Source organism: Pelophylax lessonae, assembly GCF_965119305.1.
Source record: "Pelophylax lessonae genome assembly, chromosome: 4".
In the NCBI taxonomy this organism is placed as follows: Eukaryota; Metazoa; Chordata; class Amphibia; order Anura; family Ranidae; genus Pelophylax; species Pelophylax lessonae.
The window spans coordinates 342,230,790-342,249,702 of record NC_138771.1 but is presented as its reverse complement, the minus strand read 5'-3'; the positions used below and the strand labels follow the sequence as shown (position 1 = coordinate 342,249,702).

Genomic DNA, 18,913 nt, shown 5'->3' with positions numbered 1-18,913 from the left:
CCTTCCTCATCCATCAGTTCAGTCACTAAGGGCCACTTTTTTTGTATTAAGAATGATGAAGCCTGTATCTGCCCCTTTTCCCTTAATGATGTAAACCTTTTGCTATCTAGTCCCACCGGGAATAGGGGGTTACCTAATATTGGATATAGGGGAGATCTCTCTGTTGTTAATTTAGAGTATATATTTGGTCTCGTACAGATACGCAACGTGTTCCCTATTATTAAGTGTTGTTTTAAATTTTTGGGTAGATCCTGGTAGCACCATATAGCTCTTTTCAAATTTACATCCGTTTGCATTTGTTCCAGTTCTACCCATATTTTCGTCTCTGCATTATGCCACCAGTCCCAAATCCTGTCCACATGTGTGGCCTGATAATAAGCTTTTATGTCTGGTAGTGCAAGGCCCCCTTTTTTTTTTGGGAGGGTCAATATTCTCCGTGCTATTCGCGTTTTCTTACGAGACCAAATATATTTTGAAAATAATGAGTTTATCACTGCGAAAAATCTACTTGGTATCCTAACTGGTAAGGCCCGGAGGAGATATAAAAATTTTGGGAGTACAATCATCTTCAATAGGTTGCACTTGCCGAACCATGACTGCATCCCCACATGCCATTGTTCTAACAGTTTCTTAGTCATTGCTATCAGGGGTAAGAAGTTGAGATCGTATACTCGTGACAATTTTGTTGGTATATGTGTCCCCAAATATCTCACTGCCGTTTCACTCCACTTAAACTCATAATTATTTTTCAGTGCTTGTATTTGAGTTGATGTCATCCCCACTCCCATAGCTTCTGATTTCCCGAAATTAATTTTCAAATTTGACACTGCCCCATATCTTTTGAATTCTCGTATCAAATTTGGCAGTGAGATATTTGGATTAGACAGTGAAAATAACATGTCATCCGCGTAAGCGGCTATTTTGAATTGTTTTCCCTTTACCCTCACTCCCTCAATGTCCGGGTTCGATCGGATCTTACAAAGAAAGGGCTCTAGTGACAGGGCAAATAGGAGGGGTGATAATGGGCATCCTTGCCTGGTGCCGTTCTTTACTGGGAACGCATTTGATATTAGGCCATTGGCTTTCACCCTAGCAACTGGATTTGTATATACTCTGATTATCCTATCTAGCATCGAATTTCCCATCCCGATATATTTAAGTACTGCAAATAGATAAGGCCATCCAACCCGATCGAAGGCCTTCTCAGCGTCGGCGCTTAATACCACACAAGGGATCTTTTTCTCATTTACTATATGTATCAGGTTGAGTATTCTGATGGTATTGTCTTTTGCTTCTCTTGATGTCATAAAGCCTACCTGGTCTGGGTGGATCAGTTTTGGTAATATTCTTGCTAACCTATCCGCTAACACCTTAGTGAATATCTTCAAATCTACGTTCAGCAAAGATATCGGCCTGTAGCTTCCACAGGCCGCTGGATCTTTGCCTTCTTTTAATATCAGTGAGATATGTGCTGTAAGTGTGTCTCTACTCAATGTTCCGTCTAGACCTGTTGCATTATACAGTCTTACTAGGTAGGGTCCTAGAATATGGGATAATAGCTGATAATATTGTGTTGTCAGACCATCTGGTCCTGGTGCCTTCCCTGGTCTCATTTTCCTTATTGCCTGTTGTACTTCCTCTAGACTAATTTCTTCCTCTAGGTATTCCCTGTCCTCCTCTGAGATTTTGGGTAAATTGGACTGATTTAGATATCTTTCTATTTCCCTTTGTGATGGTATCTCATTATTTAAATTATATAATGAGGCATAAAATTTTTCGAATGTCTCAGTTATTTGTGTTGGTAGAGTTTTTTTAATCCCCTCCGATGTTACAATATTGGGTATATACGATCTCAACTTCTGTTCCTGAACTGTCTTGGCAAGCAGTTTCCCGCACTTATTTCCAGCTTCATAATTTAATTTACGGCCCCTTTGTATGTTTGCTTTAGCTTTGTACTGTAGCAAATCCGTGATCTGCTTTCTGGTCATAGTCAGGTCTGTATATATGCTATTCGTTGGGGATTGTTTATGTTTTGTTTCTAACACTCTAAGCCTTTCCAGTAACTGAGACATCTGTTTATTTCTTTCCCTCTTTATACGTGCCCCATGCTTAATAAGGGTACCTCTAATTACTGCCTTATGGGCTTCCCAAAGGGTGCCCATATTGCAGTCATTTTGGTCATTGATCTCAAAGTACGTATTTAATTCCTGTATTACTTCTTTTAATATCTCTTCCCTTTGTAACAGGCTTTCGTTCAGCCTCCAAAACTGTCTTTTCTGTGAAGAGTTCTCTGTTAGTTTATATATTATTACTATAGATGCATGATCTGACCAGGCGATATTGTTAATAGATGATTTTTGGACTGCTTGTAACTGCGCATGTGGTATCAAAAAATAATCTATTCTCGAGTAGTTTTTGTGTACTGTCGAGTAAAACGTGTAGTCTTTTTCATCGGGATGTTGTAGTCTCCAAATATCGATCAACTGGGATTCGTGCATTATCTTCAAGACTCGTCTACATAGTCTAGTGGAAAGTACCGAAGTCCCTAGGGAAGTATCTACAGTCGGTATCAATGGTATATTAAGGTCCCCTCCAACAATCAGTTGTCCTTCAGAGAAGATCCTTAAGTTGGTCAGGGTCTTTGATATAAACCTGTCTTGTCGTTTATTAGGCGCGTATAATGTTGCTAGCGTCACCTGAGTTTCGCCTATCCGTCCTTTCAAAAATAGGAATCTTCCCTCCGGGTCTTGCCTACTATCCTGATAAGTCCATGGGACATCCTTTGCTAATAATATTGATACCCCTCTTGATTTATTTTATGATTTTTAGTTATGTGGTCAATTCCTAAGTTTCATTGATTATAAAGGAGCTTCTACATCCACAGAAAAAAAAAATGCTTGCTGGAATCACCCTAGCCTGATACGTAATGCTGTGTACGACTAGCACTTACCTTTTTATGTATATGTTGTGCAATTAAAGCTAATCACACAAAAAAAGCACGGCACTGCTGGTAGACTTAGTACAATGGATTTAAAAACACTCCTAATAAGGCAGGATTTGACACAAGTCTTAAATCCCCCTACTACTGGCCCAATGCCACCATGGATCCTCATCACAAGGCACTCATTAAGCATACAAGGTTTGTTCTAGTTTGTTTACAATACATGTAACAGAAGTGGAGATATTATTTTGTTGGAGCATCAAGACAAGCACATAAAGATATACATTTTTGGTGCATGTTTGGTGCAATAAAAAAAAACACACCAAAAACACACCTAACCATTAAAAATGAATGGAAAGTGCATAAAAAGCGTGTTTTTGGTGCAGTTTTTGGGTCACATGTCCCTTTTTCACAGGTGCAAAATGCAACAGAAATAGGCAAAAACGCAGATATGTTTTTACCACATTTTTTGCAAGGGAGTAGAAAGTAGCCTAAGTAGTCCATACAGCGAGCTGCATGCTGTATACAATATAAAAACATATAAAATATTGCATCAACCGGTTTTGGTGGGTCTCAGCCCCCACCTTACATGCAATCCGAACCGAATAGGAACGGGAAGCGAGATGCAAATAGTACAGTAGATGAGTTTCTTTTTACTCACAAAATTTCCTTACATGACATGATAAATAGTAAAAGTGAGACTGACAGATTCAGATATCCCAGCCCTTTTTAAATTGAACTTGAGGAGGGGTAGGGACGCCTGGAACTGTCATTCTCAATGTTTCTAATTATCATGTTATGTAAGGAAATCTTGTAAATAGAAATAAACTTTCTATTTGCATCTCGCTCCTGGTCCTTATTCGGATTGGATTGTGTATATATATCTATTAGAGCTGCACGATTAATTGTTACAAAATTGCGATCTCTATTCACCCCCCTCACGATTATAAAACAGCATGTCCTCGATTCTTACAGAGCTGTTCTCTGCTCACTCACAGCTGTCAAAAAAAAAAAAAAAAAAGAGCCTCCAAATGTTTATCAACATTGTTAAGGCTGGAGATAAATATAAACACAATGTTTTACAATGTATCATTTTGTTCTTTTAGATCAAAGGAATGAACTTCCGTCTGTAAGTGAGGGCAGTTTAACCTCTTAAAGACTAAGCTTTTTTTCTGACATTTGTTGCTTACAAGTTAAAATCAGTATTTTTTGCTAGAAAATGACTTAGAACCCCCAAACATTATATATATTTTTTGCCAGAGGTCCTAGAGAATAAAATTACGATCCTTGCAATCTTTTATGCCACACTGTATTTGCGCAGAAGTCTTTCAAATGCAGTTTTTTGGGGAAAAAATACACTTTATTGAATCCTAAAAAAAACTAAAAAGTAAAGTTAGCCCAATTTTTGTAAAAGATGTTACCCCAAAAATCATGATCTTTATTCTAAGCAAAAAAAATCATGATTCTCATTTTATCCAGAATCGTGCAGCTCTACTATCTATTACAGTAGTCAGTCATAACTTGATGACCACCCACCTAATATTGAGTAGATCCCCCTTTGCTGCCAAAACAGCCCTGATTCGTTGAGGCATGAACACCACTAGACCTCTGAAGGTATGCTGTGGTATCTGGAACCAAGCTGTCAGTTGCAGATCCTTTAAGTCCTGTAAGTTGCAACGCTGGGCCTCCATGGATCAGACTTGTTTTTCCAAAACACACCACAGATGCTTAATTGGATTGGGAGTTGGAAAATTTGGGGGCCAAGTCAACACATCGAACTTGTTGTTGTGTTTCTAAAACCATTCTTCAACCATTTTTACAGTGTGGAAGGGCGCATTATCCAACAGGCCATTGCCATCGGGGGAAAACTGTTTCCATGAAGGGTGTAGTTGGTCAGCAACAATGTTTAGGTATGTTTTAGGGCTTTGCTGCAGACAGTCAGATGTCAGTTTTCGATCTGAGCAGCCCTACCATACCTTTGGTATATTTAAAATGGTTGTAAAGGCGGAAGTTTTTTTTTTTATCTTAATGCATTCTATACATTATGATAAAAAGCCTTCTGTGTGCAACAGCCCCCCTAATACTTACCTGAGCCTACCTCTATCCAGTGATGTTGCAGGAGTGTCTTGGCTGCTCAAGACTCCTCCTCCTCATTGGCTGAGACAGCAGCGTGGCGCCATTGGCTCCTGCTGCTGCAATTTAAATTCAGTGAACCAATGAGGATGAAGAGGGGGTGGAGCCGGTTTGTGGCTCTGTTTCTGAATGGACACAGAGCTGTGGCTCGGCTCAGGTGCCCCCATAGCAAGCTGCTTGCTGTGGGGGCATTCAACAGGAGGGAGGGGCCAGGAGAGCCAAAGAGGGACCTGAGCAGAGGAAGCTCCAGGCCACTCTGTGCAAAACCATTACACAGAGCAGGTAAGTAGAACATGTTTGTTATTTTTAACCAAAAAAAATGAGACTTTACAATCACTTTAAGCCTCTTACACACTACTCGCTTTATTTTGTTCAACCCAGCTCAGGTCTGATCTCCCCTGCTGTTCTACTATGTTCTGACAGGGGAATGGGGAATCCCCCCCCCCACCCCCACCCCACCAAGAACACTCCAGTCAGCGCCACCGGCAGACTGCTTTTGGTCATAAGCCTTCGACAGAAGCCGGCTGCCCTATGCAGGGGCCGAACGCCAGTGTTCTGCCGAAAAACTCTAACTTGCTGAGAACTCCAACAATGTTATTTCTGGAGAGTGTACACCACGAATAATTGGATTTTGACCACTTGGTGTTTTCACAAAACACCGGCAGCCTTTATACTCCGGTAGTTGCTATAATTAGTGGAGATTGTTAGTCTGCCCTCTAGTTGTCGCTGCCTCGAAGGCGGACATGTTTTTGGTTATTAGTGGGCCGAATAACAATGTCCACTAATTATAGCATCTACCGGAGTGTAAAGGCTGCCGCCTGTTCTGTGAAAACACCAAGTGGTCGAAATCTCCAATTCCTGGTGTACGCTCACCAGAAATAATGTCGTTAGAGTTCTCGGCAAGTTGGATTTTTTGGCAAAACACCAGTCCGTTTCTGTTATACCGGCTGATGCCGGCCGACATTTGGCCCATGTGTAGTAGGCTTTAGATATATTACACATTTAATTTTGAATATTACCAGTCTCCCAATATTTTCTAAGCCCCCACCTGGATAGTGAAGAAGGGGTACTTAGAAAATCTGCTTTACATTATTGTACACATTATGGATTTTCTCTAACCGCTGCTAAACTGAATGCATTTAGAAATGCTCTGTAAAACACATATACATGAAGATTTACCAGTGCCAGTGTGAATAGGGTCATTTTCCAGCACTTAGAAAGTAAAGCAAAGAATCAAATTGGTTATTATGGCCAATAGATACACAATATTCCTGAAAGTATTAGTCCATAGGGTTCGATATTGAGTTGGCCCACCCTTTGCAGCTATACTACCTTCAGCTTTTCTGAGAAGGCTGTCCACAAGGTTTAGGAGTGTGTCTATGGGAATGTTTGACCTTTCTTCCAGAAGCCCATTTGTGAGGTCAGGATGGGAAGGCCTGGCTCGCAGTCTGAACTCTAATTCATTCCTAAGGTGTTTTATCGGGTTGAGGTCAGGACTCTGTACAGGACAGTCAAGTTCCTCCACCCCAAACTCATTAATTTCTTTATGGACTTTGCTTTGTGCACTGGTCCAAATCATTTCGGACACCTGTCTTTACACGCACGTGAACTTTAATGGCATTCCAGTCTTAGCCCGTAGGGTTCAATATTGATGTTGGCCCACCCTTGGCAGCTATAACAGCCTCAACTCTTCTGGGAAGGCTGTCCACAAGGTTTAGGAGTGTGTATATGAGAATGTTTGACCATTCTTCTAGAAGCGCATTTGTGAGATCAGGCACTGATATTGAATAAGAAGGCCTAGCTCGCAGTCTCGGCTCTAATTCATCCCATTTCCATCTAATCCCAATCAACTATGGGGTTAAGGTCAGGACTGTGCAGGCCAGGCAAGTTCCTCTACTCCAAACTTGTTCATCCTTGTCTTTATGGACCTTGCTTTGTGCACTGTTCCAAATCATTTGGTGGAGGGGGGATTATGGTGTGGGATTGTTTTTCAAGGGTTGGGGTTGGCCCCTTAGTTCCAGTGAAGGGAACTCTTAAGGCATCACCATACCAAGACATTTTAGACAATTTCATGCTCCCAACTTTTTTTGGAAACAGTTTGAGGATGGCCCCTTCCTGTTCCAACATGACTGCACACCAGGGCACAAAGCAAGGTCCATAAAGACATGGATAAGTGAGTTTGGGGTGGAGGAACTTGAGTGGCCTGACCTCAACCTGATAGAACACCTTTAGGATGAATTAGAACAGAGACTGCGAGCCAGCCCTTTTCATCCACATCAGTGTCTGACCTCACAAATGAGCTTCTGGAAAAATGGTCAAACATTCCCATAGACTCTCCTAAACCTTGTGGACAGCCTTCCTAGAACAGTTGAAGCTGGTATAGCTTCAAAGGGTGGGCCAACTCAATATTGAACCCTACGGACTAAGACTGGGATGTCATTAAAGTTCATGTGCGTGTAAAGGTAGGCGTCCCACTACTTTTGGTAATATAGTGTAGTACTTAGTAAAATAGGATGCAAAAGTTTTTTCCACAGACAGGCTTTAGAGTTTAAAAGACATTGTAGGCCAAAAACAGGGCCTTTTCTCTTAGTGTGCATCCACAAACAACTACAGACATGGAAATAGCCATAATTGTGGATTATTTATTACTGAAATGATAAGACTTAGCAGCCCTGAAAATCTGAAAACTGAATATGTCAGTCAGTACATATGATAATTAGGAAATGTCTGGAGATTGTCTTTGTGCTTTTACATGAGAGAGACTGCTCTGGTTTATGTCACAAAGATCAGTAGCTTTCCGGGGAGGCTGCATCCTGCTCTTCTCAAGCTATTACAAGTGTCCAAGAACCTGTTACACCAACCTGACAGAGTTGTTGTATATCTCCATTCTAGGTTAAAGTAGAACTAAAGGCAAAATGTATTTTCTTCATTTCGGGGGAATAATTGAGAATTATAACTCCTGTCAGATTTTTTTGCGGTCTGTGGGGAGATTTCCCGCCACTTCCTGTCTCATAGCCATAACAGGAAGTTAGAGGAAATCCCTTTAAAGCAGGCATGTCCAACCTGCGGCCCGAGGGCCGCATGCGGCCCGGAAACTGCAGCCAATGCGGCCCACTGCCCCCTGAAAATGTTTTTATTTTTTTCTGGGGAGGAAGGAAGTCGAGTTGGGGGCAAGGCCACGGCGGCTTCCAACCAACTGTAGACAGAGGCTGCAACTGCATTGGATGGGCACACACTGGTGAGGCTGCATTGGATGGGCACTGATCAGGCTGCATTAATGGGCACGCACTGGTGAATCTGCATTGGACGGGCACTGTTTAGGCGGCATTGGATGGGCACGCACTAGACTACAAGTGCCGTGCGATCTCCCGGCTGTTGCGGGAGACTTAGGATGTCTGCAGTCAGTGACAAAGCCGCTGCTTCCTGTATAGTTCCGGCTCTGTCACAGGTTGAGTGATATGAAATACACTCCGCCTGTGACCGAAGCCATACAGGAAGCAGCGGCTTTGCTCTCTACTGCAGCAGTACCCGCATGACCAGCATTACCCACTAGCAGTAACTGCCAGCAGTACCCACCAGCAGTCTGCAAAATAAGTAGGAAAGGTATGTGCATTAGCGCATGTAAATTGTTGCAATGGTGTCTTTTAATAACTAGTTATGTTTTGTCATAATATGTCATGTCCTTGTTCATACATGTATGAAGAAGGACATGACATTTTCTGGCTGCCTAAGTCATATGTGCTAGGGGTGCAGCTCGCCCCCAGCACATAACTGTAAATATCCCAGCATGTGCAGTGTTTCTGACTCCTATCACCATGACTACTTCAAATCACTGAAGTGGTCATGGTGGTTAGAGTGTTCCTTTAATATCTTTCAGAAAACAGCGCGGGAAGGGCGCGGCAGCGTTTTATTACTTGTATACCTTAACTGTAGTATATATTTTATATGCGGCCCGAGAAAATTTCTCTACACTTAATGTGGCCCAGGGCCGCCAGAACTAGTGTCTCTATGTTTTCCCTCTTTCCCTGTTCTGAGTGCAACTCAAAATTTGGGATTTGCTTTCACTTTCACTCTCAGTGATAATGGTAAACATGAAAAATAGAAAGGATGAATGAGGGGCATGCACAGACACCAATAAAAACTGAAAGCTGTTCTAATCCCTCTTAAATTATGCCTTAAATTACACTGTAAAGGAGATAATTTTACAGTTTTTAAGCTATAAATCATAATAATATAATAAAAGTGACTTTGAGTTAAAAATCACACAAACGACTAGCAAAAAAAGGAGGATTAAGGCTGGGTTCACATACATGTGGTGTGGGACACTGCATGTGATTTGGATAGGAATCCTATTAAAATCACATGCGATGTCTGTGCAGTGTGATTTGAGCTATTCATTTGTATGGCTCAAATTTCACCGCATCCACACAAAAAAAAGTGCAGGACTCTTTTCTTTCTCCCACACTGGAATCTGTTTACATGGGTGTTCACACCTACGCGATCCTGCTCTGTCAAAAGCGCTGTGTTCTTTATTTATTGCGCTACAAACAAAAAAAGAGCAATAATTGTAAAAAAAAAAAAAAAACAATATTTTTCACTTTCTGCTATATAACATTCCCAATAAAAATCTAATTTTTTCATCATTTTAGGCCAATTTGTATTCTGCTACATATTTTTGATTAAAAAATCCCAATAAGCGTATTTTTATTGGTTTGCGCAAAAGTTATCGCGTCTACAGTAAAAACTAGGGGAAAGACTAATGTCGTTTTTTTTCTTTTTTTTTTTTTACTGTAATGGCAGCAATCAGTGGGACTGCGACATTACGGCGGACAGATCGGACCTCTAACTGACATTTTTGACACTTTTAGGGGGACCAGTGACATTACTACAGTAATCAGTGCTAAAAATATGCACTGTTACTGTAATAATAACAGAGAATGGGTAAACCTAGGGGTGATAAAAGGGTTAAGTGTGAGCCTATTGGGTGTTTTCTAACTGTAAGGGGGATGGGCTTGAGAAATCAATACAGAGACCTGCGTTTCTAAATAGGAGGATCACAGGAGTTCTGTGTTGATACCTGAGAGAACAACGATCTGCTGTGTTTACAACAGCAGATCGCCATTCTCTCCCCACGGGGAGCGATCGCGGGTGCCTGGCGGCAATCGTGGCCACTGGTCCCCATGGATCAGCTTCTTTGCTGGCTAGTGGGTGTGCCCGCACCCCCAGGAACGCTCCTGCGAACCGCCGTGCAGGTACGGCGATTCGCGGGAACCTGTACAACTGGTTGGCCTGTGGTTAACATTGACACCCACTGCGAATTACTGCCAACCAGGTGATGCCTCCCAGTGCGTTTCACTTCACCCTGTACCTTAGTCATGGGAAACGGAGCTCTGGGGGCGGAGTGAAATCTGTTGAGGGGGTGTGGCCCGGGCTGCGGCTGTCATAAACCTCCTCACAGGGTTTTGCTGTAACGTGCGAGTTTTAGGACTTCCTTTTCCCAGAAATACATCCTATTTGAATAAACTGAATACGTTAAAAGCGTATACAAGCAGAAAAGAGTAACAGCTGCCATACATGGCTTAAAATTTAAGCCATGGGTTCACCTGTCAGGACCCCCTGACTCAACAAAAGTTAATTACATAATTTACTTCTGTTAAAGGAGCCAGATGGGAAATTGTTGGTGCCTTCATCCAATAAGATGCAAGCACTGGGGCTATTTACTAAAAGTGGAGATTGCAAAATCTAGTGCAGCTCTGCATTAAAACCCAATCAGCTTCCAGATTTTATTGTAAAAGCTTAATTGAAAAAGCTGAAGTTAGAAGCTGATTGGCTCCAATGCACAGCTTCATCAGATTTTGCACTCTCCAGTTTTAGGAAATCCACCCCACAGTTTGGGTGTTCTGACAGCTACTGGAGCTGGCTGTCGGAACACAATACGGCAGGAGATTCATCCATTTGCACTGTTTAGGGTAAATGAAGAAATCTGTTTGATTTTTTGGCCGTGCAGGCTGAATGACAAATTATTTTTCTCAGTTAACATTTATGAGGATCATGTCACTGTTCTGCCCTTAATTGTGAAGACATGCTGTTAACAATGGGCTTTATACATGCTGGCTCAGGCCCTTGTGAAATGTACAATGTCTACTATACTGCCTAATAAATAAATGGTGGGGGCGAGTGGAGAGAATTCATCCTAATAAGGGCCACACCTTTTCCTGCAGCCAATTTAGCTTTTTCACCAAAATACTGTACACTGAAAGGAAATATCCCTTTAAAAATCTAAAAGAACAAAGAAAATTTGTACCATGTTCATTTTAACTGTGTATATTTTATGCAGTATTTTCTTTGTTTGAGTGACTTTTGGAAATTCAGAAACTTGTACGCAGCTATTGTTACTGGGTATCTGCTCACAAACATATGCGTTAATTATTAGGACCAGAAGAAATCTATCTACACTATATTGTTAAAAGTATTGGGACACCTGCCTTAAGCCTCGTACACACGCATCGATTATTGGCCGTGATTTTTCGGCCAACGTCCGATCGGCCGATTTTCGGCTTGTTAGTATGATGCTTCCGACAACCGACTCCGACTTTTCGGCCGAAAAAAATCTGGTGTGCAGGCTATAAAATTTTTATTGGCCGTCAACAGAACGGCCGATTTTCCGTCAGTCAGTACAGATTTCGGCAGACAAAAATCTGATGAGCAAGACTGGGCATGCTCAGAGAAGAAAAAACACACGGAAAGTAAACCAGCACATGACATCACTTCTGAAGTAGATTTTTGTTGGCCGAGAAAATTCGTGTGCAGTCTAGGCACATTCCAACCAAAAAAACACAACTTGGACAAAAGTCGGCCGATCGGTCGGCCGATAATCGTTGCGTGTGTACGAGGCATTACACGCACATGTTAATGGCATACCAGTCTTAGTCCGTAGGGTTCAATATTGAGTTAGCCCACCCTTTGCAGCTATAACAGCTTCAGCTCTTCTGGGAAGGCTGCCCACAAGGATTAGGAGTGTGTCTATGGGAAGGTTGGACCATTCTTCAAGAAGCGCATTTCTGAGGTCAGGCACTGATGTTGATGAGAAGGCCTGGTTCGCAGTCTCTGCTATAAATTACCGTATCCCAAATGTGTTCTATCGGGTTGAGGTCAGGACTCTGTGCAGGCCAGTCAAGTTCCTCCACCCCAAACTTGTTCATCCATGTCTTTATGGACTTTGCTTTGTGCACTGGTCCAAATCATTTGGTGGAGGAGGGATTATGGTGTGGGGTTGCTTTTGAGGGGTTGGGCTTGGCCCCTTGGTTCCAGTGAAGGGAACTTTTAAGGCGTCAGCATACCAAGACATTTTGGGCAATTTAATGCTCCCAACTTTTTGGGAACCGTTTGGGGTTGGCCCCTTCCTGTTCCAACATGACTGCGCACCAGAGCACAAAGCAAGGTCCAGAAAAGCTGCAGAGAAGATGGTAGCAGTGGCCACGGGGCCGCACAGTCAGCACTGGTGGATTGCGAACCAACAAAGGCATCCAATAGCGCTCACCGCAGGTAACCGCTGGCTGTGCAAACAGCCGCAAAAAGCTGCAGCTCCCGGCAACCTGTCATTATAGTGAATGGGGCCGACGGCTGCACCTAACCCCGCACAGCCGCAGCACAAATAAGAAGATTCCTGCCATTGCAATTCCCACTGGCCTAAATCACTGGAGTGAATGTAGACTAAAGCCTAGTACTCATGATGAGATTATCAGACAAATGATCATCTTTTATTTGCATGCTAGTCTCATAGTGAAAAGAAATAGGTTACTATAGTATGAAAATTCTTTTTCGACAGAATAAAAATTCTGAAGTGATGTAATGTATTTGTATTGTATTTTCGGACGAGAACCGTATTGATTAAACGAAAATGGTATGATCTGGTATCGTACGAGAAAAATGTTTGTGTTTGTCCCTTTGGATAATTTCGGATCAAAGCTGTGTACTAACGACCAGATTATCGTACGATCGTTTCAAAGTGTTTTTTTTTGTAGGATATTCTGATTGTGTGTACTAGGCTTAAAGTGGTTGTAAAGCCTAAACATTTTTTACCTTAATACATTCCTTGTATTAACCAGTTCTGGACCGGAAGATTTTCCCCCCTAATGACCAGGCCATTTTTTGTGATTCGGCACTGCGTTACTTAAACGGACAATTGCACTGACGTGCGACGCTGTACCCAAATAAAATTGATGCTCTTTTTTTCCCCACAAATAGAGCTTCTTTTGGTGGTATTTGATCACCTGTGCGATTTTTATTTTTTGCGCTATAAGCAAAAAAAAGAACGACAATTCTGAAAAAAAAAAAAAAAAACAATATTTTTCACATTCTGCTATATAACATTCTCAGAAGAAAAAATGTAAAAATCAAATGTTTTCATCATTTTAGGCCAATTTGTATTCTGCTACATATTTTGGTAAAAAAAAATCCCAATAAGCGTATTTTGATTGGTTTGCACAAAAGTTATCACGTCTAAAAACTAGGGGAAAGATTTATGTAATTTTTATTTATTTATTTTTTTACTAGAAATGGCGGTAATCAGCAGTTTTTAGCAGGACATCGACATTGCGGCGGACAGATCAGACACCTAACTGACATTTTTGACACTTTTGGGGGGGACCAGTGAGATTACTACCCTAATCAGTGCTACAAATATGCACTGTTACTGTAATAATGACACTGGCAGGGAAGGGGTCAACCCAGGGGCGATCCAAAGGTTATATGTGAGCCTAGGGGGTGTTTTCTAACTTTGGGGGATGGGCTTGTGAAATCAACACAGAGACCTGTGTTCCTAAATAGGAGGATAACAGGAGCCCTGTATTTCCTGGGAGAACAACGGTCTGCTGTGTTTACAAAAGCAGATCGCTGTTCTTTCTCCACGGGGGGTGCAATTGCGGGTGCCCAGCGGCAATCAAGGCCGCTGGCCCCATGGATCGGCTTCCCCGCTGGTGAGTGGGCACGCGCGCATTCCCCCAACGTTGCTCCCGCAAACCGCTGTACAGGTATGGCGATTCGCAGGAACCTGCCAACCTATATACGGCGGCTGGTCAGCAAGTGGTTAAGGTAAAAAATGTTTAGGTGTCTGCATCCCCCCTCATCCCCCCTTTTACTTACCTGAGCCCTAAATCGCTTCAACGATGTGCGCCTCGGCAATTCTTCTATCCCCTCATTTCCAGGTCTCTCTGGCTTTGCTGGGGCACCGGGAGGCATTGGCTCCCAGTGCTGTCAATCAAAGTCAGTGACGAGGGAGTGGGGCCGATTCCTGCTGTCTGTGTCAATGGACGCAATAGTGGGGCTTGGGTGCGAGCTGCTTCCTAACGCTGGAGGGGGACACAAAAAGAAGAGGTTCATGGACACTCTGTGCAATGAACCTCTGTGCACAGAGCAGGTAAATATAGACATGTTTGTTTTTTAAATTACCTTTAGTCTAGATTTGCACCTATGCACCCGTGCGGACCGCAGTGTGTGCAGGCATGAGAGCCCATTCATTTGAATGGGCTGCCATGCCCCGCGAAACGCAGGAAGGAATTCCCTGCACTAATTTTGAAATCGCAGCCCGCACGGGAACTGAGGTGTGATTTCCAATGCGGGCGGCGTCAATGTCACCCATCTGTGGGTCACGCGTCTCGCTGTGCGGGTGGTTGCAGGTGCAGGAATTGGCGCAGGTCCCACAGCGGCACCACCCGCACAGGTGTGAACCTAGCCTTATAATCACTTTAAAACTGGGTTCACACCTATGCAGGTTTGCGGTTGATGCCTTTTCAGCTTTTTTCATGTGCGTTTTGGATGCATTTATTTATGTGTTTTAATGCATTTTTGGGATGTGTCTGTTGTCATGCGGGACAAACCAGCAAGCACTGCATTTTTATGCATTTCTGCTGCGTTTCCATTGAAGTCTTTGGAACCAAAAACGCAACCTGCTGCAGGCAAAAAAAATTCCCTGACCCCTTCCAAAAAAGGCACAGATGTGAACATGACCTATAGGAAATCATGTTAAATGGACTGTAAATCGCATAGGTGTTTATGTAACCTAAGAGGTTTCCTGCTGCATCTCCTGCGCTTAACTGAAGCAGAATAGAGTGTGTGCTCTTCTCCCTAGGAGTGTCAGTACTGCTCTGACAAGAACTGAAATCCATCCACACAGCCTGGAGTGGGAGGAATCCTGTCTGATCTCAGGGAACTTTCCAGCTTCCAGACATAATAACTCCAACAAGGCAGAAGTGTCCCAGGACCACCAGGATCTGACCCATCAACATCAGGATCTGACCCATCACCACCAGGATCTGACCCATCAACATCAGGATCTGACCCATCACCATCAGGATCTGACCCATCACCATCAGGATCTGACCCATCACCATCAGGATCTGACCCATCACCACCAGGATCTGACCCATCACCACCAGGATCTGACCCATCACCACCAGGATCTGACCCATCACCACCAGGATCTGACCCATCACCATCAGGATCTGACCCATCACCATCAGGATCTGACCCATCACCATCAGGATCTGGCCCATCTCCACCAGGATCTGACCCATCACCATCAGGATCTGACCCATCACCACCAGGATCTGACCCATCAACATCAGGATCTGACCCATCACCATCAGGATCTGACCCATCACCACCAGGATCTGACCCATTACCATCCATCACCTTGAATGTCACAACACCTTAGTGGCACCTAGATCCCATCCTATCCATAGGGGATCAGGGAAGGAAGAGACACCTACCTTCTGATCAGTCAGGTTCTGTAGGATCTCCTTCCCAGAAGAAGTCTTGATCTCCACTCCTAGGCTCTCGCCCTCTTTGTTGCTCTGATCACACTTCTTCTCCTGGCTCTGGTTGCTTGTCCCTGGACGTCCAGCATTGCTCTTTCTGCCTCCTCTCTGCCCCACACTTAGCGAGTCAAAGTCTAGAGTCTTGCTTTCATATGCCCCCTCCACATTGCAGAACATCCCTCCATACTTCACCCGGGCCACTTGGTCTGCGGTGCCCGGGCGGGCTAGGTACACCGGTAGGTCGTCTTCCTTTTCCCATCCCCTGTTTCCTGATGCCATGGCTGAGAACACAGAGCCGAGCTGGAGCCGAGTACAGTCCGGAGAACAGGCAGCACACGGGAGGAGCGCACAGGCGGACAGCGGCCACAGGTGGCAGCAGAGAGCTCCCTGCAAACTTCATGACACGAACACAGCAGCAGATCCCCTGTAATTATACATCAATGGATCATCATTGTGATCTGTTCACTCATCTAGGATCCTCTGTATTGTACATCATTGGATCATCACTATGATCTGTTCACTTATCTAGAGGATTCCTCTGTATTATTATACATCATTAGATCATCAGTATGATCTGTTAACTCATTTAGAGGACTCCTCTGTATTGTACATCACTGGATCATCAGTATGATCTGTTCACTCATCTAGAGGATTCCTCTGTAATGTACATCACTGGATCACCAGTATGATCTGTTCACTCATCCAGAGGATTCCTCTGTATTATACATCATTAGATCATCAGTATGATCTGTTCACTCATCTAAAGGATTCCTCTGTAATGTACATCACTGGATCACCAGTATGATCTCCTCACTCATCTCGAGGATTCCAATGTAATATACTGTACATCATTAGATCATCAGCATGATCTGTTCACTCATCTAGAGGAGTCCTCTGTATTGTACATCACTGGATCAACACTCATCAGTATGATCTGCTCACTCATCCAGAGGATTCTTCTGTATTATACATCACTGGATCATCAGTATGATCTCTTCACTAATCTAGAGGATTCCTCTGTGTTATACATCCTTAGATCATCAGTATGATTCCTTCATGTACCTAGAGGACTTCTCTGTAATGTACATCACTGGATCACCAGTATGATCTGTTCACTCATCTAGAGGACTCCTCTGTAATGTACATCACTGGATCACCAGTATGATCTATTCATTCATCCAGAGGACTCCTCTGTATTGCACATCACTGAATCATTAGTATGAGCTGTTCACCCATTCAGAGAACTCCTCCATATTGCTCTGTATTGCACATCACTAGAACATTAGTACAGTAATCCCCCGCTCCATCGCAGTTCAGTTTTTGCGGTCCCGGTAATTCGCGTTTTTTTTGTAATGTTATTTTACTATATAAATCTTTAAAAATGAAATATTTTTATTTTTTCCATAGCTCTTGCTCTGTCTCTCAGTATCTTTTATGTGTTTAAATGAGTTTCTATTGTTTTAAAAGTGTGTTTAAAGACCTTAAAATGCTTTTACATGTACAGTGACAGTAAAAAAAACATGCCTACAATGCATTTTAATAGGGTTTTTCTATTTCGCGGATTTTCACTTTTCGCGGCTGGGTCCGGAACGTAACCCCCGCAATGGAGGGGGGTTTACTGTATAGAGGGGAGTTAACCATCTAGAGGACTCCCCTATATTGCACATCACCAGAACATTAGTAAAGAGGGGAGTTAATTCATCTAGAGCAGTGGTCCTCAACCCTGGCCTACAGGGCCCACTAACAGGCCAGATTTGCAAGATAATTGAAATACATCCCAGGTGATATCATTTGCTGCTCAGTGATTGCAGTACTCTAGTCTGCATCTCCCCAAGGTAATACTTAAAATCTGGCCTGTTAGTGGGCCCTGAGGACCGGAGTTGAGGACCACTGATCTAGAGGATTCCCCTGTATTGCACATCACCAGAACATTAGTAAAGAGGGGAGTTAATTCATCTAGAGGACTCCTCTGTATTGTACATAACCAGAACATTAGTATCGAGGGGAGTTAACTAATCTAGAATACTCCCCTGTATTGTACATCACCAGATCTTCACTACAGAGGACAGTTCACTCATCTAGAGGTCTCCTGAGTAGTATACATCACCATATTATCATTATAGAAGACCATTCACTCATCTAGAGGACTCATTTGTATTGTACATCACCACATCTTCAACCCAGAGTACATTTCACTCATCTAGAGGTCTCCTGAGTCTTGTACATCACTATATTAATATTATATAAAACAAAAAAAAAACAATAAGTGCAGGGCTAGTAAAAATTATACAATATGACAGAAAATTTATATAATTGAATGTGAATATAAATAAACATCAAAGTCCATAAAGTGTCCATGAAATAAAATTGAAAAATATATACAGTGCCTTGCGAAAGTATTCAGCCCCCTTGAACTTTTCGACCTTTTGCCACATTTCAGGCTTCAAACATAAAGATATAAAACTGTAATTTTTTGTGAAGAATCAACAACAAGTGGGACACAATCATGACGTGGAATGAAATTTATTGGATATTTCAAACTTTGTTAACAAATAAAAAACTGAAAAATTGGGCATGCAAAATTATTCAGCCCCTTTACTTTCAGTGCAGCAAACTCTCTCCAGAAGTTCAGTGAGGATCTCTGAATCCACCTGTGTGTAATCAAGTCTCCGTATAAATGCACCTGCACTGTGATAGTCTCAGAGGTCCGTTTAAAGCGCAGAGAGCATCATTAAGAACAAGGAACACACCAGGCAGGTCCGAGATACTGTTGTGGAGAAGTTTAAAGCTGGATTTGGATACAAAAAGATTTCCCAAGCTTTAAACATCCCAAGGAGCACTGTGCAAGCGATAATATTGAAATGGAAGGAGTATCAGACCACTGCAAATCTACGAAGACCTGGCCGTCCCTCTAAACTTTCAGCTCATACAAGGAGAAGACTGATCAGAGATGCAGCCAAGAGGCCCATGATCACTCTGGATGAACTGCAGAGAGCTACAGCTGAGGTGGGAGACTCTGTCC

General features: G+C 42.8%; 1 protein-coding gene across 1 annotated transcript in view; it reads right to left on the bottom strand.

Annotated features, from left to right (window-relative positions):
• The window catches only part of DPYSL3 (dihydropyrimidinase like 3), a 282,052-nt gene extending 265,821 nt beyond the window's left edge, over nucleotides 1–16,231 (bottom strand). Inside the window, exon 1 of the mRNA XM_082252872.1 lies at nucleotides 15,844–16,231. Coding sequence (XP_082108998.1) covers nucleotides 15,844–16,170 — 327 coding nt within the window. The 5' untranslated portion in view covers nucleotides 16,171–16,231. The remainder of the gene's footprint in view (nucleotides 1–15,843) is intronic.
• Nucleotides 16,232–18,913: the final 2,682 nt, after the last annotated feature.